This window comes from Barbus barbus (assembly GCF_936440315.1).
Source record: "Barbus barbus genome assembly, chromosome: 7".
Taxonomy (NCBI): domain Eukaryota; kingdom Metazoa; phylum Chordata; class Actinopteri; order Cypriniformes; family Cyprinidae; genus Barbus; species Barbus barbus.
This window is the reverse complement of record NC_136735.1, coordinates 2,674,693-2,695,020: the sequence shown is the minus strand read 5'-3', so window position 1 is coordinate 2,695,020 and position 20,328 is coordinate 2,674,693. Positions and strand designations below refer to the sequence as shown.

Below are 20,328 nucleotides of genomic sequence, written 5' to 3'. Positions count from 1 at the left end.
CTGTTGTTTGAGTATATTAACGTAGTTCCACCCTTCCTTTTCTTCGAATGAAAGTTTGACGAGTCATTTCCTCATACAAAGGCTGTACTAAAATTAGGAAGTGTCCGATTTGTTCTCAGAGAAATCTTTATTCAGTTGCATTTCTGTCTCTAAATGGCGCTTGAGGCTGACCTGTCTTGTGCTGTGTGTACTGATCTCTTCAGTGATCCGGTGTTATTGAGCTGTGGACACAGTTTCTGCCGTCAGTGCATTAATGACCACTGGACCTCCAGCAAATCCAGAAACTGTCCCGTCTGTCGACAGGTGTCACCGCAGGAACCGCTGTCCAACCTGAGCCTGAGAAACACCTGTGAGTCTTACCTGAGAGAGAAAAACAAGAAGGAGGAGAAGGATGAAGAACACGAGTGTCCGATACATGGAGAGAAAATGGAGCTGTTCTGTCAAACCGATGAACAGACTATATGTGCAACATGTATGGATTATGAGCACAGATGGCACAAAACACAGCCTTTACAACAGGCTGTACGACAACGCAAGGTGAGAAAGTGTGGCATTTTATATACATTTCATTTTGCACCAGCTTAAAACATGTTTTTTTTGTTACCTCTAAAGGGGAAGCTGAAAGCGGCTCTTCGTCCGGCTGAGAATATGTTGTTATCATTACGGAATGGCGCAGGAAAAGATGCTAAGATCTCTAAAGACAATCAGGTGACAATTTATTGTAGACATTCCCTACATTTTTTATTTATTAATTTTTTTCCATGGAGTGCAGGGCATTTTTTTTTCGTGATAGGACAGCTGAGATATGACAGGAAGCTAGTGAGAGGGGGGCTGGATTAGAGGGATTCGAACTCGGGATACCCGAGCCGCAACTGCGCGCTCCTCACAAGGCTATCAGGGCCGACATTCCATAGATATTTGACTAATTTTGAATACGTCAGAATACAATAAAGAACTAAACCGGTTACACCAGGCAGGAAAACGGGGAGTGTTGCGAAAATATGTGTTAAAATGAGAATTAAAAGTAGGTCTCTGAATGAATGATGCATTTATTTATGAATGTGTTGAATGTGTTGAATAAATGTTATCAAATTAAACACAGAATCTACTGTTTAAGACATTTAGTCATTTAACCAACATTATGCAAAGCAACTAACTTTACAAGTTCTGTTGTTACAAATAGAGTTCAGTGGAACTTGCGACTAAAGCTAACGATTTTGGGAACACATCCCAGTTTATCCATTATTGACATCGTTTACTCTCACATCAGGAGAAAGGTAGCTCATTTTTAACTAGTTGAACTGATCGGAGTTCAAAACTCACATGATTGTTATTTAATCTGTTTTTCTATGAGTCGTTTGATGTCACATTTGAAATGTAACAGTCTCAAGCTCAGCGGACAGAGAAAAGAATCAGAGAGGAGTTTAACAAACTCCAGCAGTTCCTCAAAAAGGAGGAGGAGAGCAGGATAGCGGCTCTAAATGAAGAAGAGAAAGAAAAGAGAGGGAAGATGAAGAGGAAAATAAGCTCGCTCTCAGACAGACTGCGGGAGGTGGAGGAGAGAATGAAGGACGATGACGTCACCTTCCTTCAGGTTGGGATGAAAGCAACTTCACATACTCACACGTTTTGTTATTTTATGACAGTCACTAATCTCTCTCAATGTGCATTCCTACAGAATTATAACAGCATTATGAACAGGTATTTTTATTTCTAGAAGAAAATATGAAAAAAACATAAAACATTATTATAATTTATTAAAGTGTGTGTGTGTGTGTGTGTATGTGTGTGTGTGTTTTAGGGCTAAACAGACACTTCCAGATTCAGAACTGAGTCCAGAAGCACTTATCGATGTTCAAAAACATCTGGGCAACTTGAAGTACCAAGTCTGGGAGAAGATGAAGGACATCTGCCCTTACTGTGAGTAGCTACTATGTCTTTCTTCTTTACAGTAAGCATTTGCAGCAAAAAAACTGTAGATCTTCTGATTAATAACAGCACAATTAGACAAAGGTTATATATTACAAGTTCTCAAATGTTATGTTTAAATATGCAAATTATGCATTATCTACTTAAATATGCACTGATTTGCATACATTTCCAGAACATAAATCTGAACATTGGATTAAGCTGAAATATTACAGTTAAAGGTTTTTACTGAGGGGTTTTTGGATTTCTCTGTTTATCACATCATAAATCAGAAAATACTGTCAACAGACAGAAAAGACATGTTTTAGGATTAAATTGTTAAATAAATCAGGTGAATGATATGTGAACAAAGCCCTCTCTAAAAGTCTTCAGAATATAGATTAAACTGTAAAGATTGGTGTATTCGAGAGTTACTAAAGAGGCTAAAAAGATATGTACAGATGCAAATAGATAAAGTGCAAGAAAATAAACACTTAAATGTGCATTTTTATTTTTATGTTGTCTTTCCACTAGTCTGAAAGAAGACTATGGAATGGAAAATCTCAAAATTGAACAGTGCATGAAAACACATGGGTTTAGCCTTAAATTGGTTAACAGCTGATATTTTCTTCTAATCTCTCCAGACCCTGTGATCCTGAATCCAAACGCAGCTCCACCAGACGTCTCCATGTCGAATGACCTGACCTCCGTGACCTCATGTGTCCGTCGGCAGGACGAGCCCAACCCTCTTCTTCTGCACGGGAGCCGTATGGTGTTGGGAAACGTGGGATACAGCAGTGGCGTTCAGACGTGGGACATTGAGGTGGGAAACAGTCGCCACTGGAGCCTTGGAGTGTGTCTTGGATCAGAGGAAAGATCTTTTGTGCAAATGTTGAACCCTGAAAACCCCTGCTTCTGGGGCCTCAGACGTGATGGAGATGTATACAAACTCCTGAACACTACAGCTACGTTCAAGCTGAAAACAAATCCCCAAGTAGTGCGCGTGAAGATGGGGGATTGTTTTGATAAAAAGGGAGGATGGTGGAGGAATGTGAGCTATTTTGATGCTACTTGTAATAGCCCTATTGCCTATTTTCACCTGTCTGCAGGGATGGAGCTCTTTCCATTCGTGATCCCAGAAAAGCGCTCCGGCCCACTGCGTATTGTTCCTGCTAAAGTTACTGTGACATTTGAGCAGGTTGAAGAGGAGATATCTTTGCCAGAGAGACATACTGTCTCACCAAAGATGCGATGGAACGTGTTTTTTCTTGTATTGTTCTTCTTACTTGTGGTGCTGTGTGTTTTTGTAATGTATCATCTGATATACTGAGTAATAAACTGTTTGTAACTCTTCATTGTTTAAACTGCTCAGTATCATGGGAACCAACTGTAATAATAGCTATAAAGCTTGCGAAAACACATTCGATCGAATTGTTGCATGGACGCTCGTGGTCGAATGCAGTCAAACAGACACTAAAGACCGCCTCTTCTCCGCCTACAGATCAAACATGTAATCAGGCACATGTTGTTGGGATGTGTTCTAGTCAGACGGGATTTAAACTTTCCTTTAAAGTTTTTCAAGATTTATTTTGAAAAACAGCAGAAATATACAAAAATATTCCAGCCATTGGTCATCAGTAAATGAAATGAGCCTCATTTTGCGAGCATATAAAAGTGTGGCTGGAAGAAGCAGAATCTTATACAGCATGAGTTCCAGAAGACAGACAGGAATGTGTTTGCTTCTCGTCCACACTTGACTCACACAAGGACATTAATACCTACATCTACACCTATACCTACAATCGAAGAACTCTGCGACTGTTTTTTGTAATGTTTCTTACTGTAAAGCTGCTTTTAGCAATCTGAATTGTAAAGTGCTAAAGAAAACATAAGCCTATACTTGAAATAAAAAGCATTTAGTTCAGTTGGAAATGTACGCTAAAACTGAAAGTGTCTAGTGTTCGGTGTTCTGCTCTGTTCAGTCAGGTTTGCCAGGTCTGCATGACAAAAGTAGCCCAATGGCCAGTCAAAAATAACCCAAAGTAACGCAATGAATATAAAAAACCCCTCAAAATATGTCATTTCTATAAATAAAATGTTTTATAGTCACTGTTAGGCACATTGATCATAAACACGGTTAAAACACATCCTACCAGTGGCCTTCTTTCAATACATTTTTTATCATAGTTAGATATTTCAATACAAGCATTTCAGACAAATGTAATTTATGCAACATTTGAAACCTTTAACCCACGAGGGAGAAATCAACCTACAGCAACAGTTTATATGTATCTCAATTCCATAGCCCCAAAAAAACCAAAAAACTTGGCAACCCTGCATCCAACATGAGCTGCAAGAGTCAGATTTGACTGATCACAGTTCGAGAGTAAGGAGAGAGATGACAGACAAGACCATGCTGGAGGATTTGCAGCTCAACAGATCCTGAGCTCATTGACAAATATATTATCTTGTAAGACAGGGGTAGGAAACGTTGGTGGAGTGCCACTGTCCTGCAGAGTTTAGCTTCAACCTGAAAAAAACCTCACCTGCCTGTAGCCTTAATAATCCTGAAGGCCTTGATTAGCTTGTTCAGGTGTGTTTGATTAGGGCTGGAGTGAAACTCTCCAGGACAGCGGCACTCCAAGACCAACGTTACCTATCCCAGGAGGTCCTGGAGGGTCACTGTCCTGCACAGTTTAGCACCAACCCTAATTAAACACACATGAGCAAGCTAACTGAGGCACTGAAGATCACTAGAAAGCTACAGGCAGGTGTGTTTGATTAAGGCTGGAGCTAAACTCTGAAGGACAGACCCTCCAGGACCGAAGTTGCCCAGCCCTGCTTTACACAGAGTGTGGTGATCATGAGATCGAAAGTGAACAGCGATTCAAAAGCTATTTAAATACCCCGCATATTGATAGCGGCTCCCTTATTAGGATGTAGAAGCGGGCGGTAATGGTCAGAAATTCAGCGGGATCAGGATTAAAGGGGTCATCATGACATGGATTTTTATTTTATTATTATTATTATTTTAATATGCACCTTAAGGTTTACTTATAATGTTATTAAAGTTTTTTTGCACAAAAAAAGTGTGAAAATGATTATTTCAACCCATTGTGAGATCTGTAAAATGGGCTGTTTTTAAGGGGTGGGTCAGTTTTCAGCCACTGTTAGCAGGCTATCTAGTATTTGAGTAGCGTACAAATAATACTAGAGTACTACTTAAGTATGAATTTCTTAAATAACCAAACCTCAACAACATAAAAACAACCCTGAGTGCAGTTTCAAGGACAAAAGTTTGGGAACCACTGAACTAAAACGCAGCTAAAACGCAGAACTCTGAGACTCAGCTGAGAAAGTGATGAGGAGCCACTAGAGGGAGGACTAGTTTCAGATGAGTGGAGGAGAAGGAACACCTTTACACAGGTAACTAGAAACGAAAGTAACTTACACGGAAGGATAAACAGACGCCATTTCGGTTATTTAAAAGGCTGCTTATTATGTGGTAAGTTTAAAGCTTATTTCGAATGTAACCATGTAATAATATAAGAATCAGCTGATATTTGAGAATGTGATTTCCTGCGCATGGGATTTCAATAACAAAACACTTTATTTCGACGGCTTTACAGCTGTGACCAAAATGGCAGTGGCGATTTGGTGCTTTCGTAAATTATTTGTGATGTATGTTGAATTATCCACGCTGGCATAGCCTACACAACATATAAATAAATAATATATAATAATCAGAAACAATCATTGAACCAGCGGTTGCTCTTTCTGTTGAACAAACACGAAAAAATGGAAAGTAGTGATGGGTCGTTCTTGAACGATTCGTTCATTTTGAACGAATCTTTAATGTGACTCGGGAGGAACGAGTCGTCTCGGGGAGTGATTCGTTCAGTCGCGCATGCGCATTGCACAACATTCTATGGGTCCTGTACTGGAATTAGTTCACCTCCCGAGTCTTCGGGTTCGAGTCGTTCGTTCATCACGTGACAGCCTCATACGCTTAACCAATGCAGCCTGAGCCGGAAAGAGAATTGATTAGGTCATCTATATCGAGTCTCGGGTTTGAGTCGTTCGTTCATCATGTGACAGCCTCATACGCTTAACCAATGCAGCCTGAGCCGGAAAGAGAATTGATTAGTTCACCTTCCGAGTCTCGGGTTTGAGTCGTTCGTTCTTTTGTCACATGAAGTGACAGCTTTGGACAGAGAAATTAGTTAATTTACAACCTTCCTTACAAACGGGTGCATAGTCATTATTATTATTATTATTATTATTATTTACTCTTACAGTTATGTGATGCTTTTCTAGTCTCAAATTATTGCTTTTAATTTCTGTCGGTTCTTTTCCATAACACCATTTGGTAATAAAGATAATAAGGAGTTGGCTATGCTTTATTTTTTTTTTTTTAGTCTAATCTTCATAAAATACAATACCTTGTTGTATTTATGTCTTTTGAGTTAACCCTTTAGATTGGACTATAGTGTTACTATACTTTTGTAACATATGACACTTTAGACATTAACACTCTGTACACACTCCTGAATAGTTTTTTATTGTTTATTTTTGTGCCAGAAAAATCTATAGCAAAGAAGATGACTATTCCTAAATAAATTTAAACTATTTAAATAAAAAATACAAGAAAATTAAAATATACTAAAGCCACAGAGCCTTAAAAAACTAAAACAAAATACTGCACAACAAGCTAGGCTTTTTTTTAATAATAAATAAAATAAGCTTTAAAATAAATAACACTTTTGTGCCAAAAAAAAGCTTTCTAGCTAAGAGAATAACTAATCCCAAATGAATTTAAACAATTTAAATAAAAAATAAATGAAAAAAATAAATAAATAAGAATAATAATAAAAAAAAAAAAAATATATATATATATGCTGCTGGTGTACTGGATGTGGTAGATGTGGTCAGCGTGCCAGCAAAGCCGTGGAAGGTCTAGCTGAAGAAGTGCTGGTGGTAGAAACAGCTCCAGCTGCTGCAGGGTTATCATCTTCAGTCTCTGTTCTAACTTGTGCTAACAGCACAGTAGGATGTGAGGATTTAAGGTGCCTGCTCAAATTAGAAGTGCTTCCTCCTTTGGTTGAAAAACGTTTTTTGCATATGTTGCATTTTGCTTCAGTGGCTGAAGTTGCCACAAAATGAGTCCAAACATCACTCCTTTTGTTAGTGCTCATTCTCCTGAGATGTTAACATCTGTCTGAGGCTCTTCTCTGCCCCTCACCTAGTGCAAAACAAAGGGGGATTTGTGTGGACTGGTCACTGTTCCCTTGGTGACAGTCTTGAGTGACAGTTGTCCTTCAGCTGAACTTTGTGTGACCCAAGCAGACTATATTTCTGAGTAACTCTCCAGTTTTATGTCAGTTTGGGTTACAACCATTGAAGCTGACGTTATCATAGCCTTAATATTTTTAACTAACATTAATCATTCAAATTCAAAATTTTATTTGCTTTCACTTTGTCTTTGTGTCCTTTTTGACCAATCTTCTTATACAAATATTAGACCAATATGTCAAGTTTCCCTAGGAAAAACAATTATACCAGCTAAAGTCAAAATTGGAGCAAAAACGAACAAACTATAAGTGCTTTGTAATTTTAGGATATTTTTTTTATTATATAGCCTAATCCTAGTGTTTGACAGTCAAAGGACAAGTCAATCAATATTTTATTTATAACAGGCTTTTATTTATTTATAAAATAACACAGATACTCAAGAAACAGTAACAAAAACATAGTGACAGAAATGAACAGGCCATTTTTATTTCTAGGAAAATGCTTATTACACATATTTTGATAATTTTATGATAATTCTTAAATATGATCCAACATACAAAAAATACAGTTTTACTTTATAGTAGCCTGTACTAATCCGGCAAGTGGTCACGTGACAAAAGAACGAATGACTCAAACCCGAGACTCGACCCGCGCCAAACCCGCGCGCTTCTGTGGCCCTAACTTCACTTCCGGTAGACATCCAAATAGATTCAGTAACAACAGCTTTATTTAAAAAAGCTAAATATGTTTGCTGAATAAATCAGACAGACTGAGATGCAGCGATAACTACTTGGCTTATTAAAAATGATAATTAATTCTCTGGCAGCAGGAGGCGCTTTAAAGCGGGAGAACTAGAGGTTTCTCCGGAAACGGCTGTTGGGCTGTACATTACACCAAGCATCTCTGAGCTTACTAACGCTGCTTAATCAGGCATATAACATGCAAAATGACATCAAACATTTTCTAAAGACAGTCTCCCTTCAGAAATACAGTGATATAAAAACACCCGTTTTGGTTTTTAAACGTGCATTATGTGCTTATTCAACGAAGCCTTTTGGAAAATCGGTCAGTTTTGATATCGAGGCAGGTAGCCACAAATAAATAAATGTATGGAAAACACATCCCACAGGCGCCAGGCGCGTGTGCCCTATGAAACCGTCTATAGACCATTTCAACGGATATTCGGCGGTACAAGGAAGTGACATCTTTGTTCCTTGGACGTTTCCGGTTAACGTTCGAGTGCATTCAAAACAATGGCGGCAGGTGCTTGATGCACAGTGGGATTGTGATTAATATTTAATCCTGCTGTTTAAAATATCGAAATTAAAATTAGATCCTTGTTGCTCGGTGCTCCCTCTGGCCTGGAACTAACATTAATTTATAAATAATCGGAAATGAAAGGGTTTAGATGTCTGAGAAACGCACCTGGATTGCAGCAGTGAAGCGAGAAGCAGAATAGCTACTAGCAGTTACAGGACCTAGACATTCCATGTTTTTAGGACCGTGCCAAACCACATGTGACCATATGATCATCCAGATGTGTTTGAGAACTTGAGATGAAATACAATGTAGTACTCAAAGCTGCTCATGGTCAGCCTGCTGCTTTTGATATTGATCACGTTAATAAATATGCTGGAAACAGTCTGTCTTTTGTTTATATGCAGTACTGGTCAAATTTCTGGACACATTACATTTTTTTATGTTTTTGAATGAAGTCTCTTATGCTCATCAAGCCTCATTTACAATTTAAAATGCTATTTTGTTTTAATAAATATCCTTTACATTTATTTATGTGATGCAAAGCTGGATTTTGATCAGCCATTACTCCAGTCTTAAGTGTCACATGATCCTTCAGAGATCATTCTAATGTGCTGATTTGATATTTGGTTATTGTCAGTGTTGGAAACAATTGTGCTGCTTAATATTTTTTCTGGAACCTGTGATGCTTTATACAGGATTGATTGATTGAATCCTGACAGGAATTTTCAAAATTATAGAAATCTTTCCTAACAGTATGTCTTTACTGTCACTTTTTAAAATCAGTTTTAAAAATCACTGAATATATGTATGCATATTCTTTAAAAAAAATTAAAATTAAATACTGACCCCAAACTTTGAACAGTAGTGCATGTTGTTACAAAACATTTCTGTTACAAATAAATGCTGTTATTTTATTCAAAGAATACTAAAATTATCTCTGTTTATAAAGAAATATTAAGCAGCACGACTTTTTCCATTACTGATAATAAATCAGTATATTAGAATGATTTCTGAAAGATCACGTGACACTGAAGACTGGAGTAATGATGCTGAAAATACAGATTTGATCACAGGTATAAATTATATTTTAAAGCATATTAAAATAGAAAAACATTATTTTAAATTGTAATATTTCAAAATATTACTGTTTTTGTCTATATTTTTGATCAATTAAATGCAGGCTTGATGAGCATTGGACTTATTTCAAAAACATTAATAGTGGCCACACTTTTTTACCTGTATATGTTTACAGTAAATGTGCATAAAAACATACATACCCACATATATACTGTATGTAGTGTGTGTGTGCATTTATTAATCTGCATGTAGGCTATACTTTTATCTTTAAAAAAATAAAAAAATAATAAAGGTTAATGCAAAACACTGTAGCCAGCATTGAATTGCATTCATCTTGTTTATTTGTGAGCACAGGATGGCTCAGATAGAGCATTTAAATGCTTTCTAGCACAGTTCCACAGCAACAAACTTGACCAAACTAAGCACACATTATAAAACAAATGAAATCAGTAATAATGGCATGAAGTGATTAGCTTACTAGCATTCATTTAGCGTTGTAATAAGCATGCATGTTTTGTTCCCAAAATCAATTAGTTATCCAAAGCTACTTACAAATGTTTGTTTTTATTTGTATATTTGTCTATTTACTTTATTTTGTCTTTTCAGGTTTTTTTTTAATCTTTTCATCATCCTTTTGTATCGTGAAAGGCCAACTAGTCTCTCAGCATTGTTTTTGAGAAATGAGAGAAGGAAATTAGCCTCTGCTAAGAAAGAGAAGATAAGGATACAACCTCTAACATGAGTTCTCCATCTCCTGAATTAAGCTGTGATCAGCCAATGAAGAATGATAAAGCAGGGACCTCTGAGCCCAGGTAAGACACTAGCCATTTTGGCATTTGTCAGATGCTTTTATTCAAAGTTATTTACAGTGGATCCCAGAAGCCTGTGGTTGGTTTGTGAACAGCATCTCATGATACCACCAGAGAGGCTCAAAATCATTTTTCTGAATCATTTTCTGTCATGCTGGGATGCTGTGAGCACAGTCTTCTATTTCATGATAAAATTTCATGATGATTTTATAGTTTCTATTTCATGATAAAAATGACGTTCAAGTTTATTTGTATAGCGCTTTTTACGATACAAATCGTTGCAAAGCAGCTCTACAGGAAATAAAGTTTCCACAATATATTTATATATTGCAGAACCTTAATATATTTAATTTATGGCAAAATTAGGTAATTCTGTATGTTGTCTGAGCGTTGGCATCCTCTGAGGTCCTCTGAGGGGTTGGCATTATCTTTTCTCAGGTGTTCGGTCATCTCAGATCATTTGAAAGTGGAGAATATGTTTAATATTAAAAGTAACAAAGAACAAAGCAGTAGTTGTTACCTAGTCTTACAACCAGGTGTACGTCCAGCGGGTGCAGCCGGCTCCTGGAGCTTATCAACTTCCAACACTTCTCATATAGTAATTTATTTATATTTTATGTATTCATGTATCGAATGATGAACATGTGTAACAGTTCGAAGACATTGTTTTGAGCAATACAACTCAATATTGTTTTACCGTCAGTAATGGTCTGTATTCCTCTGAACAAAACTTGTTTTACAGCACTTATGTTATTGCCTTATTAGGATCAATCTCTTTTTTTGTAACATAAATCGATGTTTCATTCAGATTATAGATAAGAGCCAGTTACTGCCAGTACTTGAGACATTGGGATTGATAAACAGCAGATAGATATAAAATGCCTTTTTGTTTATCTTTTGTCTGTGTCATCAGGAGGAAAAGACGGAGATCAGAGTCTACAAAACCCAGTTGTGTGTCAATGAAGAGCAGCAGATCCTTGATGCATCCCCCTGAATTCAGTGGTGGAACAGTGACCTCTGACCCCAGGTAAGTTACTAGCCACATATGCATTTGTCAGATGCTTTTATACAAAGTGACTTACACTGCATTTAAGAGTCCTGTGTCAGTGAGTGAACGAAGCCTCACGGTACCAACATAGAAAAGTACAAAAAAAAATATATATATATTTTCAGCCAAGCCCCTTGCAAAGTAAGTTTTCTCTGTACTTTTTCTTATATTCATCTCTATTTTAGTCTGTACTTTTCTGAACAATTTTGATCCTTCAGAATTTCTCATATCAATTAATTGTTTTTTTGTACTCCTTATTTGTAAACCGGTTTGGATAAAAGTGTCAATTCAAGTCTAGCTATATTGAATTTTATGTTGCTTTATACAATACAAACTGTTTGAAGCAGCTTTGCAGATATAGACAAGAAATTCAATGATGCAAACAAAATTTATTTATATTGTACAGTAGCTCTAAAAAAGACAATAGTAATCAGTCATTATTCAGTTGAAATCAGTTCATTGTTGGTTTAGTTCAGTTCAAAAACTATATAAAGTCCATCGATTTTGCAATGACCCAACCTCCAATCTATACAGCATCTCTGGAGAAAACAGTGCTGTCAGCATCCAGCTCAAATCGGTTCAGTTCTCATCCAACAGTGTCTGTGCAGTCAAGTCAATATGTAGTATTGCCAGATATCAAGTGTCCCTAAACAAGTAAGCCAAAAGGCGACAGTGACAAGTATGTGTAATAATTATGTGCAAAATATTATTTTGTTTGTCTTTTGTATGTATCAGGAGGATGAGGAGACAGAGATCAGAGTCTCCAGAACCCAGCAATGTGTCTCTGAAGAGTAACAGGTCCTTGATGCACCCCCCTGAATTCAGTGATAGAACAGTGATATCTGACACTTGGTTAGTATAAAGATGTGGTTCTTGAATTACTCCCCCAAACTGCTCCACTTATTAAAATTATAGATATTGTTGTATATATGTCTCGTGGTCTCCAGTGACTCTTTGTAATGACAATAATTGACTTTTTGTTGCTCTTTTTTATTTTTCTGCATCTTACTACAGGCAGGAAATAACTGAAACAGTCCTGCCGAAACACACACTGGAGACTAGAGACCCGCAGAGAGTCAAAGACCAGCACAAAACCAGTATGAAGTACAAGTATGAGAGATTATTTGAGGGAATGACGCTCCAAAAGAATGAAACCCTCCTGAACAGGATCTACACACAGCTCTACATCATAGAGGGAGAGAGTGAAGGAGTGAATGAAGAACACGAGGTTTTACAGATGGAGAAAACAGCCAGAACAAAACACTCACAAGACACTCCAATCAACTGCAATGACATCTTTAAAGCCTCACCTGAACCAGGATGTGAGGAGAAAGACCAAATCAAGACCGTTCTTACTAAAGGCATTGCTGGAATCGGAAAAACCGTCTCTGTGCAGAAGTTCATTCTGGACTGGGCCGAGGGAAAAGCCAATCAGGATGTAGATTTCATGTTTGTTCTTCCATTTCGAGAACTGAACTTGATCCGAGATCATCAGTACAGTCTTCACAGACTTCTGCTGGACTTTCATCCTGAACTTCAAGGTCTGGACTCAAAGATTTATGAGGAGTGTAAAGTTGTGTTCATCTTTGATGGTCTGGATGAAAGCAGAATCACACTGATGTTTTCAGATGATCAGAAAGTTTGTGATGTGACTGAGACTTCATCAGTGGGTGTGTTGATATCAGAACTCATGAAAGGAGAACTGCTTCCCTCTGCTCTCATCTGGATCACCTCCAGACCAGCAGCAGCCAATCAGATCCCCTCCAAATACATCAACCGTCTGACAGAAATTCAGGGATTCAATGAGCCTCAGAAGGAGGAATATTTCAGAAATAGAATCAGTGACCAGCATCAAGCTAACAGAATCATCTCACACATCAGAAGAGCAAGAAGCCTCCACATCATGTGCCATATCCCCGTCTTCTGCTGGATCTCATCCACTGTGCTTCAGAAGCTCCTGGAAGAAGATCTGAGTGCAAAAATCCCTCAAACTCTGACTGAAATGTACATCCACTTCCTGCTGATTCAGATCAACATGAGGAACCAAAGGTATGAAGAGAGAGATCCAGAGAAACTCCTGCAGTCCAGCAGAGAAGTGATTGTGAAACTTGCTGAAGTGGCTTTCAAACAGCTGATGAAGGGCAATGTGATGTTCTATGAGGAGGACCTGATTGAGAGCGGCATAGACGTCACTGATGCCTCAGTGTATTCTGGGATTTGCACTGAGATCTTTAAGGAGGAAACTGTGATTCATCAGAGGAAAGTCTACAGCTTCATCCATCTGAGCGTTCAGGAGTTTCTCGCTGCTTTCTATGTTTTTTACCATTATGTAATGATACATATTGATACATTGCAGTTTTGTGATATGATGCACAATCTGCATAGAGATGCAGTAGATAAAGCCCTTGAGAGTGAGAATGGCCAGCTGGATCTGTTCCTGCGGTTCCTGCTGGGCGTCTCACTGGAGTCCAATCAGAGACTCTTACAGGATCTACTGACACACACAGAGAACAGCACAGAGAGCATCAGGAGAACCACCCAGTACATTAAAGAGAAGATCAAAGATGGACATGGACTCTCCACTGAAAGATCCATCAATCTGTTCCTCTGTCTGCTGGAAGTGAAAGATCATACTCTGTCCAGAGAGATTCAGGAGTTTGTGAAATCAGACAAACACTCAGAGATGAAACTCTCTCCTGCTCACTGCTCATCAATCGCCTACATGCTTCAGATGTCAGAGGAGGTGCTGGATGAGCTGGACCTCAAGAAATACAACACATCAGCTGAGGGCAGAAGAAGACTGATACCAGCTGTGATCAACTGCACAAAAGCTATGTCAGTTTTTCATTCTCAAGACAGATAAATAAATAAAAATAATAAATAATATTTTTGCTTTGCTGAGACTAAAGTAATATCATATTTCATTAAACATTTTATCCCATAGTTTTGCTGGCTGTAATCTAGCTGCTCAGTCCTGTGAAACTGTGGCATCAGCTCTACAATCCTCAAACTCTGTCCTGAGAGAGCTGGATCTGAGTAACAATGACCTGCAGGATTCAGGAGTGAAGCTGCTCTCTGATGGACTGAAGAGTCAAAACTGTCAGCTGCAGATTCTGAGGTTTGCAGTTCTATATATTTTCTTATGCCTAATATCTAATGGAGCTCATTTATTCTGGCTACTACTTTCAATTTCTTTATAAAGCATTTAGAAAATTATATTAAAATGCTTATAAGGGTGGCAGCTCAGATGTTAACATGTTGACTGCTCCATCTAATGATTGGTCCAGTGGTAGTAGGCTGGTGTTAATATTGAATCACTTGAAGAAAGATTTGCAAAAACATAATGTGACCGGTGATGCCATGATGGAAACTCTACCAGCAGATCATAAAACAGGAGTGTTAAAAAAGCATCTGATAGGCCATGAGTGGTTTCATCTGAACAATCCCAGTCTGGATTTATTAATAAGCAATTATAGAATACTAATTGATTAAACACTTTTTGTTTAATTTAAAAAAAAAAAATTGTCTTATTAAAGCAGTATCACCAATATTTAAAGAGCAAAAATGAAAAATGTTATTAGCTACTAGTAAATTAAATTGAAAATGGTGGATTGGGAATTTGAGAATTGCGATATTCCCTTCTCACCGCTCCACCTACAGGCTAAATTTAATTAATCGCACATGGAACAATTCCTCTACCTACAAACCCACATAACATTGGTCAAATAACATTGGTTAAATTGATTGGTTTAATTTTTAAGTATTGTTACCTCCTCTTATCATTTTGAGTCACTCTGACTCTGAAGCACATGTTGAATTTTTGTATGAACAAAGTTTAAATCCATTCCCCAGAATTCCGTAGATTTCAAGTGATGGCTACATAAATGATTGATTAATTTGCATCTTAAGGCATTTTTAATTACACCTTAATTAATTATGCTCAGAATGCTTTTATACCTGGCTAACACACATTAATGCCAGGAGTAAATAGGACCTTTGAGTGTCCTCGTTGTCCAAGTTGGTAATATTAATAGGTGAAATTACAGGTACATTAAAATGATTCATCCAAACACAAAACTGAGTTACAGTAATCACTCTCATGTGGTTCCAAACCTATTTTAAAAACGAGAGAAAACGTGAATGAGATGAATGTTTCTCTTTCTGTAGGTTGTCAGGCTGTATGGTGACAGAGGAAGGCTGTGGTTATTTGTCTTCAGCTCTGAGTTCAAACCCCTCACACCTGAGAGAGCTGGATCTGAGCTACAATCACCCAGGACCATCAGGAGACCAGCTGCTCAAACACAAACTGGAGGATCCAAATTGCGCACTGGAGAAACTCAGGTATGTGAGGCAGCTATAATTTAAGGATGATTACAACCAGGTGAAATAACTAATGATAATGATGATATATTTGAAAAATATTCAAAAGGCCCATTCACACCAAGAACGATAACTGTAAATTCAAGGATAACATTTGCATCCACACCAACCAATGATAACTGTCTTTTTATTCTATGCTGTAAGCTAAGATAAAATGTTGAGAGTGTAAAAGCAGAATACATTCTGCTGACAATAAATAATAATAATAGTAATAATAAAACTAAGTTTAAAATGCATAAGCTAGTGCTGTATCTACAGTGGATGTGTACTGGGTTGCTTAAGGCTGTTTTGACTGGATGCATGAAAGTGAATGTTCCAAATCCTTCTGTAATGTTTTAGCTATCCACGTTTAGATGTAGACAAGGTTTAATAAATACACAGCTTTTATTTGTTTTCCCTGAAGCTGTGGTGTAATTTTTAATTAAAATGTATAAAACTAGGATTTGAAACTAAACCTAATGGTAGGACTGTTAAATGTCTAAATCACAATATTCTTTTAACACTTATTAGTGGTCTACCGGATTCAGATCCATACATTTAAGCATGGTATTGCTGTATCTATTTTACACAATGGTGAAACTGTTTCATTGTATCTTAGTTGTCAGTCCATTGAACTTTTTTCTTGTTGTTTTGTCTTAGTTTGGACCATGGAGGATATTTCAGGATCACGCCAGGACTGCGACAATGTAAGTGCTCACTGGCGAGCAGTGACTTTTTTTAACCGGGTATGCTGAGTGCTAAGATTAAGACCCCCCTCTCCTCATTAAGGAAGCCCGTTTCCGCCACTGAATTAAAAATGAAAAAAAGGTTATTTCGACTTTTTATCTCACAATTGACTTTTTTTGTCAGAATCGAGGGATACAAACTCACAATTACGAGTTATAAAGTCAGAATTGCGTGATATACACTTGCAATTGCGAGTTAAAGTCCAGTTTTGAGAGGGAAAAAAGACTGATATGTTCTCAGAATTGCGAGTTTATATCTCACAATTCTGAGAAAAAAGTCAGAATTGTGATTAAAAAGTCGCAATTACCTTTTTTATTTTTTATTCAGAGGCGGAAACCATGACAAAGTGGCTTCCATACCTCATCGCTTTTAGGACACACTCAAAGAGGAAAACACCGTGGCAGGTGTCGTTTTGAAAGTATGCACATTCCTACCTATTTGTAAATTAAATTTATCTCCAACCCTTCTTCTAGCGTTTCAGGTTTATCCATAGTTATTCGAATGCTAGAAAACAGCTGATTTTCCAAATAAACCTCGCCAAATAACCTTTACACGTAGTTACGTTATGATAGGCTGCGTAATATTCAGAGGATGGGGGATTCCCCCGGTCTATACGTCTCTGCATCAACTGAATTATTATTATTTTTTTTATTTCCAGTGAATAGGAGTTAAAACTCTCACCCAGATGATAATAATAGACCATGCTAAATACCAATAAATAAATAAATAATAATATCTTTAAAATATTGCCAAGTAATGTTGCAAACAACAATAAAATCACAGAAGGACTTTAACTGTAAGCGACACAAGTATACGGAAAAATACAGTTATGATGTTTTTTCTTATGATTTTGTGGAGTTAGTTTTGCATCAAACACAATGTAATTTTCGGCAATGGAGATCTGGCAACAACCACGCATTTTTCCGCTTGGGCGAGCGCTTCGCAGACAGCTTACCTCGCGCATTAAATCACGTGCAGGCCAGCAAATCACTGAGAACGCGTTACAATCCTGAGGAGTCATAGCAACAGAGTGGAGATGGCTCAGCTGCGCAGAATCCGCTCACCCGGAAGCTCCCATCACTGACATAGATTTACAGAAAATTACAGTTGTTTTCAAATAAATAATTTTACATACTTATTCCCAACACTTTATTAAGCTTTAAGTCACATCTCAAATGATAAGGTATCAACTAATCATGTTTATATTAATTAGCCCGTTAACTCATTCTCTCAGACGGCCTGGGTATGCGGCGCATTCGCAGCTTATATGGACGGAACGCCACTGCCAGACACACCTCTGCATATTACATGTCATTGATGTTCTGATCTCTCATCTTGTGTTCAGATGCCTGTGACCTCACACTGGATCCAAACACAGCACACACTCAACTCATCCTGTCTGAAGGGAACAAAAAAACAAGATGTGTGAAAGAGGAGCAGCCATATCCTGATCATCCAGAGAGATTTGAGCGCTTTGAGCAGGTTCTGTGTAAAGAGAGTCTGACTGAACGCTGTTACTGGGAGGCTGAATGGAGTGGATGGGCTCATGTAGCAGTGGCATATAAAGGAATCAGCAGGAAAGGTGGGAGCGAATGTCGGTTTGGACTCAATGAGAAGTCCTGGAATCTTTACTGCTGTGATACGATTTACACTGTCTGGCACAATAATAAGAGGACAAACATTCCTGTCCCTTCATCTTCATCTACCAGAGTAGGAGTGTATCTGGATTGGTCGGCTGGCATTCTGTCCTTCTACAGCGTCTCTGACAGACACACACGCACACACATACACACATTCAACACCACATTCACTGAACCCCTCTACGCTGGATTCAGACTGTATCCTGATTCTTCAGTGTTTCTCTGTCAAATTTAAATTTTCAAAGGAAATGCAGAGATGCATATGGCAGCTAAATTCCACTACAGAGAAGATACGTGAAATGGTATTTGTGACTTTTGCAGTTAGGAGAAATAGTTGCAATTTTAGGATATAAAGTCACAATTACCAAAGATAAAGGACCAAATTAGAGATATAAACTTAAAATGGCAATAAATAAAGTTCTTCAGCACTTCTGAAACAAAGATGCAGTTACCTTTAGCTCCAGGCTTTCACAGACATATTTAAATAGACATCTTTTCAGTATCATTTTACTATGTTTATGATAATGAGAAGTTTTGATTGCTTTCACAGACCAATTTCCCTTACATTTGAGTTACTAATTTATCTAGTACTTTATTTAAATTTTACACTATATTGCATAACGTCTGAAAACGTCTGACATTTCACCTGTAGGTTTTAAAGGGTCTGACCGCAGGTCACTGGGATCAGGTATCATCTGGCGTTGTGGGTGTTTTAGTTGGAAGTCAAATTGACATTTTATGTTACTGTAACATTTTTGCTGTATGTACCGTTTACATTTCCTTTCCCCCCATATTCTGGATTAGTTATTAATTATTAATTAACAGTAGCAGTGACAATATAGCACTGACAGAAATGTTTAAGCATCAGACCAGGCAAAAATGTTTGTAACAGCTGCACAGTTTAATACTGGGTTACTGGTGGTTTTCTTCAAAATATATTTGCTGGTAAGGCTTTGAAATATGCAAGTTTCATTTAGTGGATACAAAGATATTAGTTATATTGTGATATATATCATTTAGATGTACAAGTATGGTTGAATGTATGTGTTTTTGGTCAGTAGTCAGTAGTGTTGATCATGGAATTATTAAAGATTATTTAACCTTAAACTTCCTTGTTTTGTTTTTTTCCCCCTGATGTCTTATTGAATTTAATCTTTCTTCATACTGTGTTCAGTAACCTAAAGCAGTTTAAAGGGGACCTATTATGTAAAAATCACTTTTATAAGGTGTTTGAACACAGTTGTGTGGCTGCAGTGTGTGAAAACAACCAGTCTATAATGTTAAAAGATCCACCAACTCAATTTTTTAATAAAACCAATACATCATAAACAAACGTCTCTCCAAACGTAGCCTGGGAATACCAAACTCTGCTACTTCGCTTTGCTTCGTAGACAGATTCTGCATAATTGACAATCGTTTACTTTCTCGTGGGGGGGGGGGCGCTTGTCTGAAGTTTAAAATCATTGGTGTACCCATAAGCCAATCACATAACGTATGGTTATGACGTATGTTATGCGCCGGCGCAGCCACCTTGAACTTCCACTTTAAACACAGGTATGCAGCGAAAACAAAACCATCGAGCGAAATACTGGAGTGAAGATGGCAGTGAACTACTTTTGCAGATTATGTGAAGTAAATCACAATTATCGCCTTGCCGGACTTTGGTCTCCCCAGTTTCGCGCTGACGATCATTAACAGTTGATAAATTAAACTTTTCCTAAAACCTGTCGGGAGTAGGGCCACAACATCACCTCCATTCAAAATGTGAACCAAACACTCAAATGTGAAGCAAATACTTGTTCGGGCTTCAGTTGGCAAATTCCGGGAATATTCTCCATAACAGAGCAAATAGCATCCCGTGTCTCCATGTCCGCTGTCGTTTTGGATTTCCCTAAACTACAATCTTAAATTCGGCGCTTAGCGTCTATGTCACGGCTCTCAGCCCACCCTCTGTTCGTTGGCTGGATGCCTGGTGCGGAGCCGGAGATGATCTGGGAACTGGTTTGCTATATCAGACTGTGAACAGAAGCAAACTGAAATTGAGCGGAAGTACGAAGTCTGACGTAGTCTACTTGTATAAATAATGATTTTGCAGGTGGCCGAAATGTCCACCCAATAGAGAAAGTTTTTACTCAGCAAGACAAAAAAATTAAAATTGAGAGACTATTGCTTTTAACTTCTTTTATTT

The 20,328-nt window shown here is 37.7% G+C and overlaps 2 protein-coding genes across 3 annotated transcripts; both read left to right on the top strand.

The window, feature by feature from the left end:
• Positions 1 to 3,855, top strand: LOC306872905 (E3 ubiquitin-protein ligase TRIM35-like). 2 transcript variants are annotated; one of them, XM_079421827.1, is made up of 6 exons: positions 1 to 537; positions 613 to 708; positions 1,385 to 1,594; positions 1,679 to 1,701; positions 1,802 to 1,920; positions 2,553 to 3,855. In XM_079421827.1, exons 1-6 carry the CDS (start codon positions 154 to 156, stop codon positions 3,236 to 3,238), a joined length of 1,518 nt encoding a protein of 505 aa, XP_079277953.1. In that variant the 5' UTR covers positions 1 to 153; the 3' UTR covers positions 3,239 to 3,855. The 2 variants fall into 2 exon arrangements, with proteins under 2 accessions (XP_079277953.1, XP_079277952.1); XM_079421826.1 differs by having other exon boundaries at positions 66 to 537; positions 1,385 to 1,701; positions 2,553 to 3,290.
• A 1,498-nt stretch (positions 3,856 to 5,353) lies between these two features.
• On the top strand, positions 5,354 to 19,244 carry LOC306872877 (protein NLRC3-like). Its single transcript, XM_079421770.1, has 9 exons — positions 5,354 to 5,413; positions 10,144 to 10,349; positions 11,260 to 11,373; positions 12,130 to 12,246; positions 12,409 to 14,229; positions 14,339 to 14,512; positions 15,562 to 15,735; positions 16,414 to 16,460; positions 17,846 to 19,244. The coding sequence occupies exons 2-9, from the start codon at positions 10,276 to 10,278 to the stop codon at positions 18,373 to 18,375; spliced, it is 3,051 nt and encodes a 1,016-aa protein (XP_079277896.1). The 5' UTR covers positions 5,354 to 5,413; positions 10,144 to 10,275; the 3' UTR covers positions 18,376 to 19,244.
• Positions 19,245 to 20,328: the final 1,084 nt, after the last annotated feature.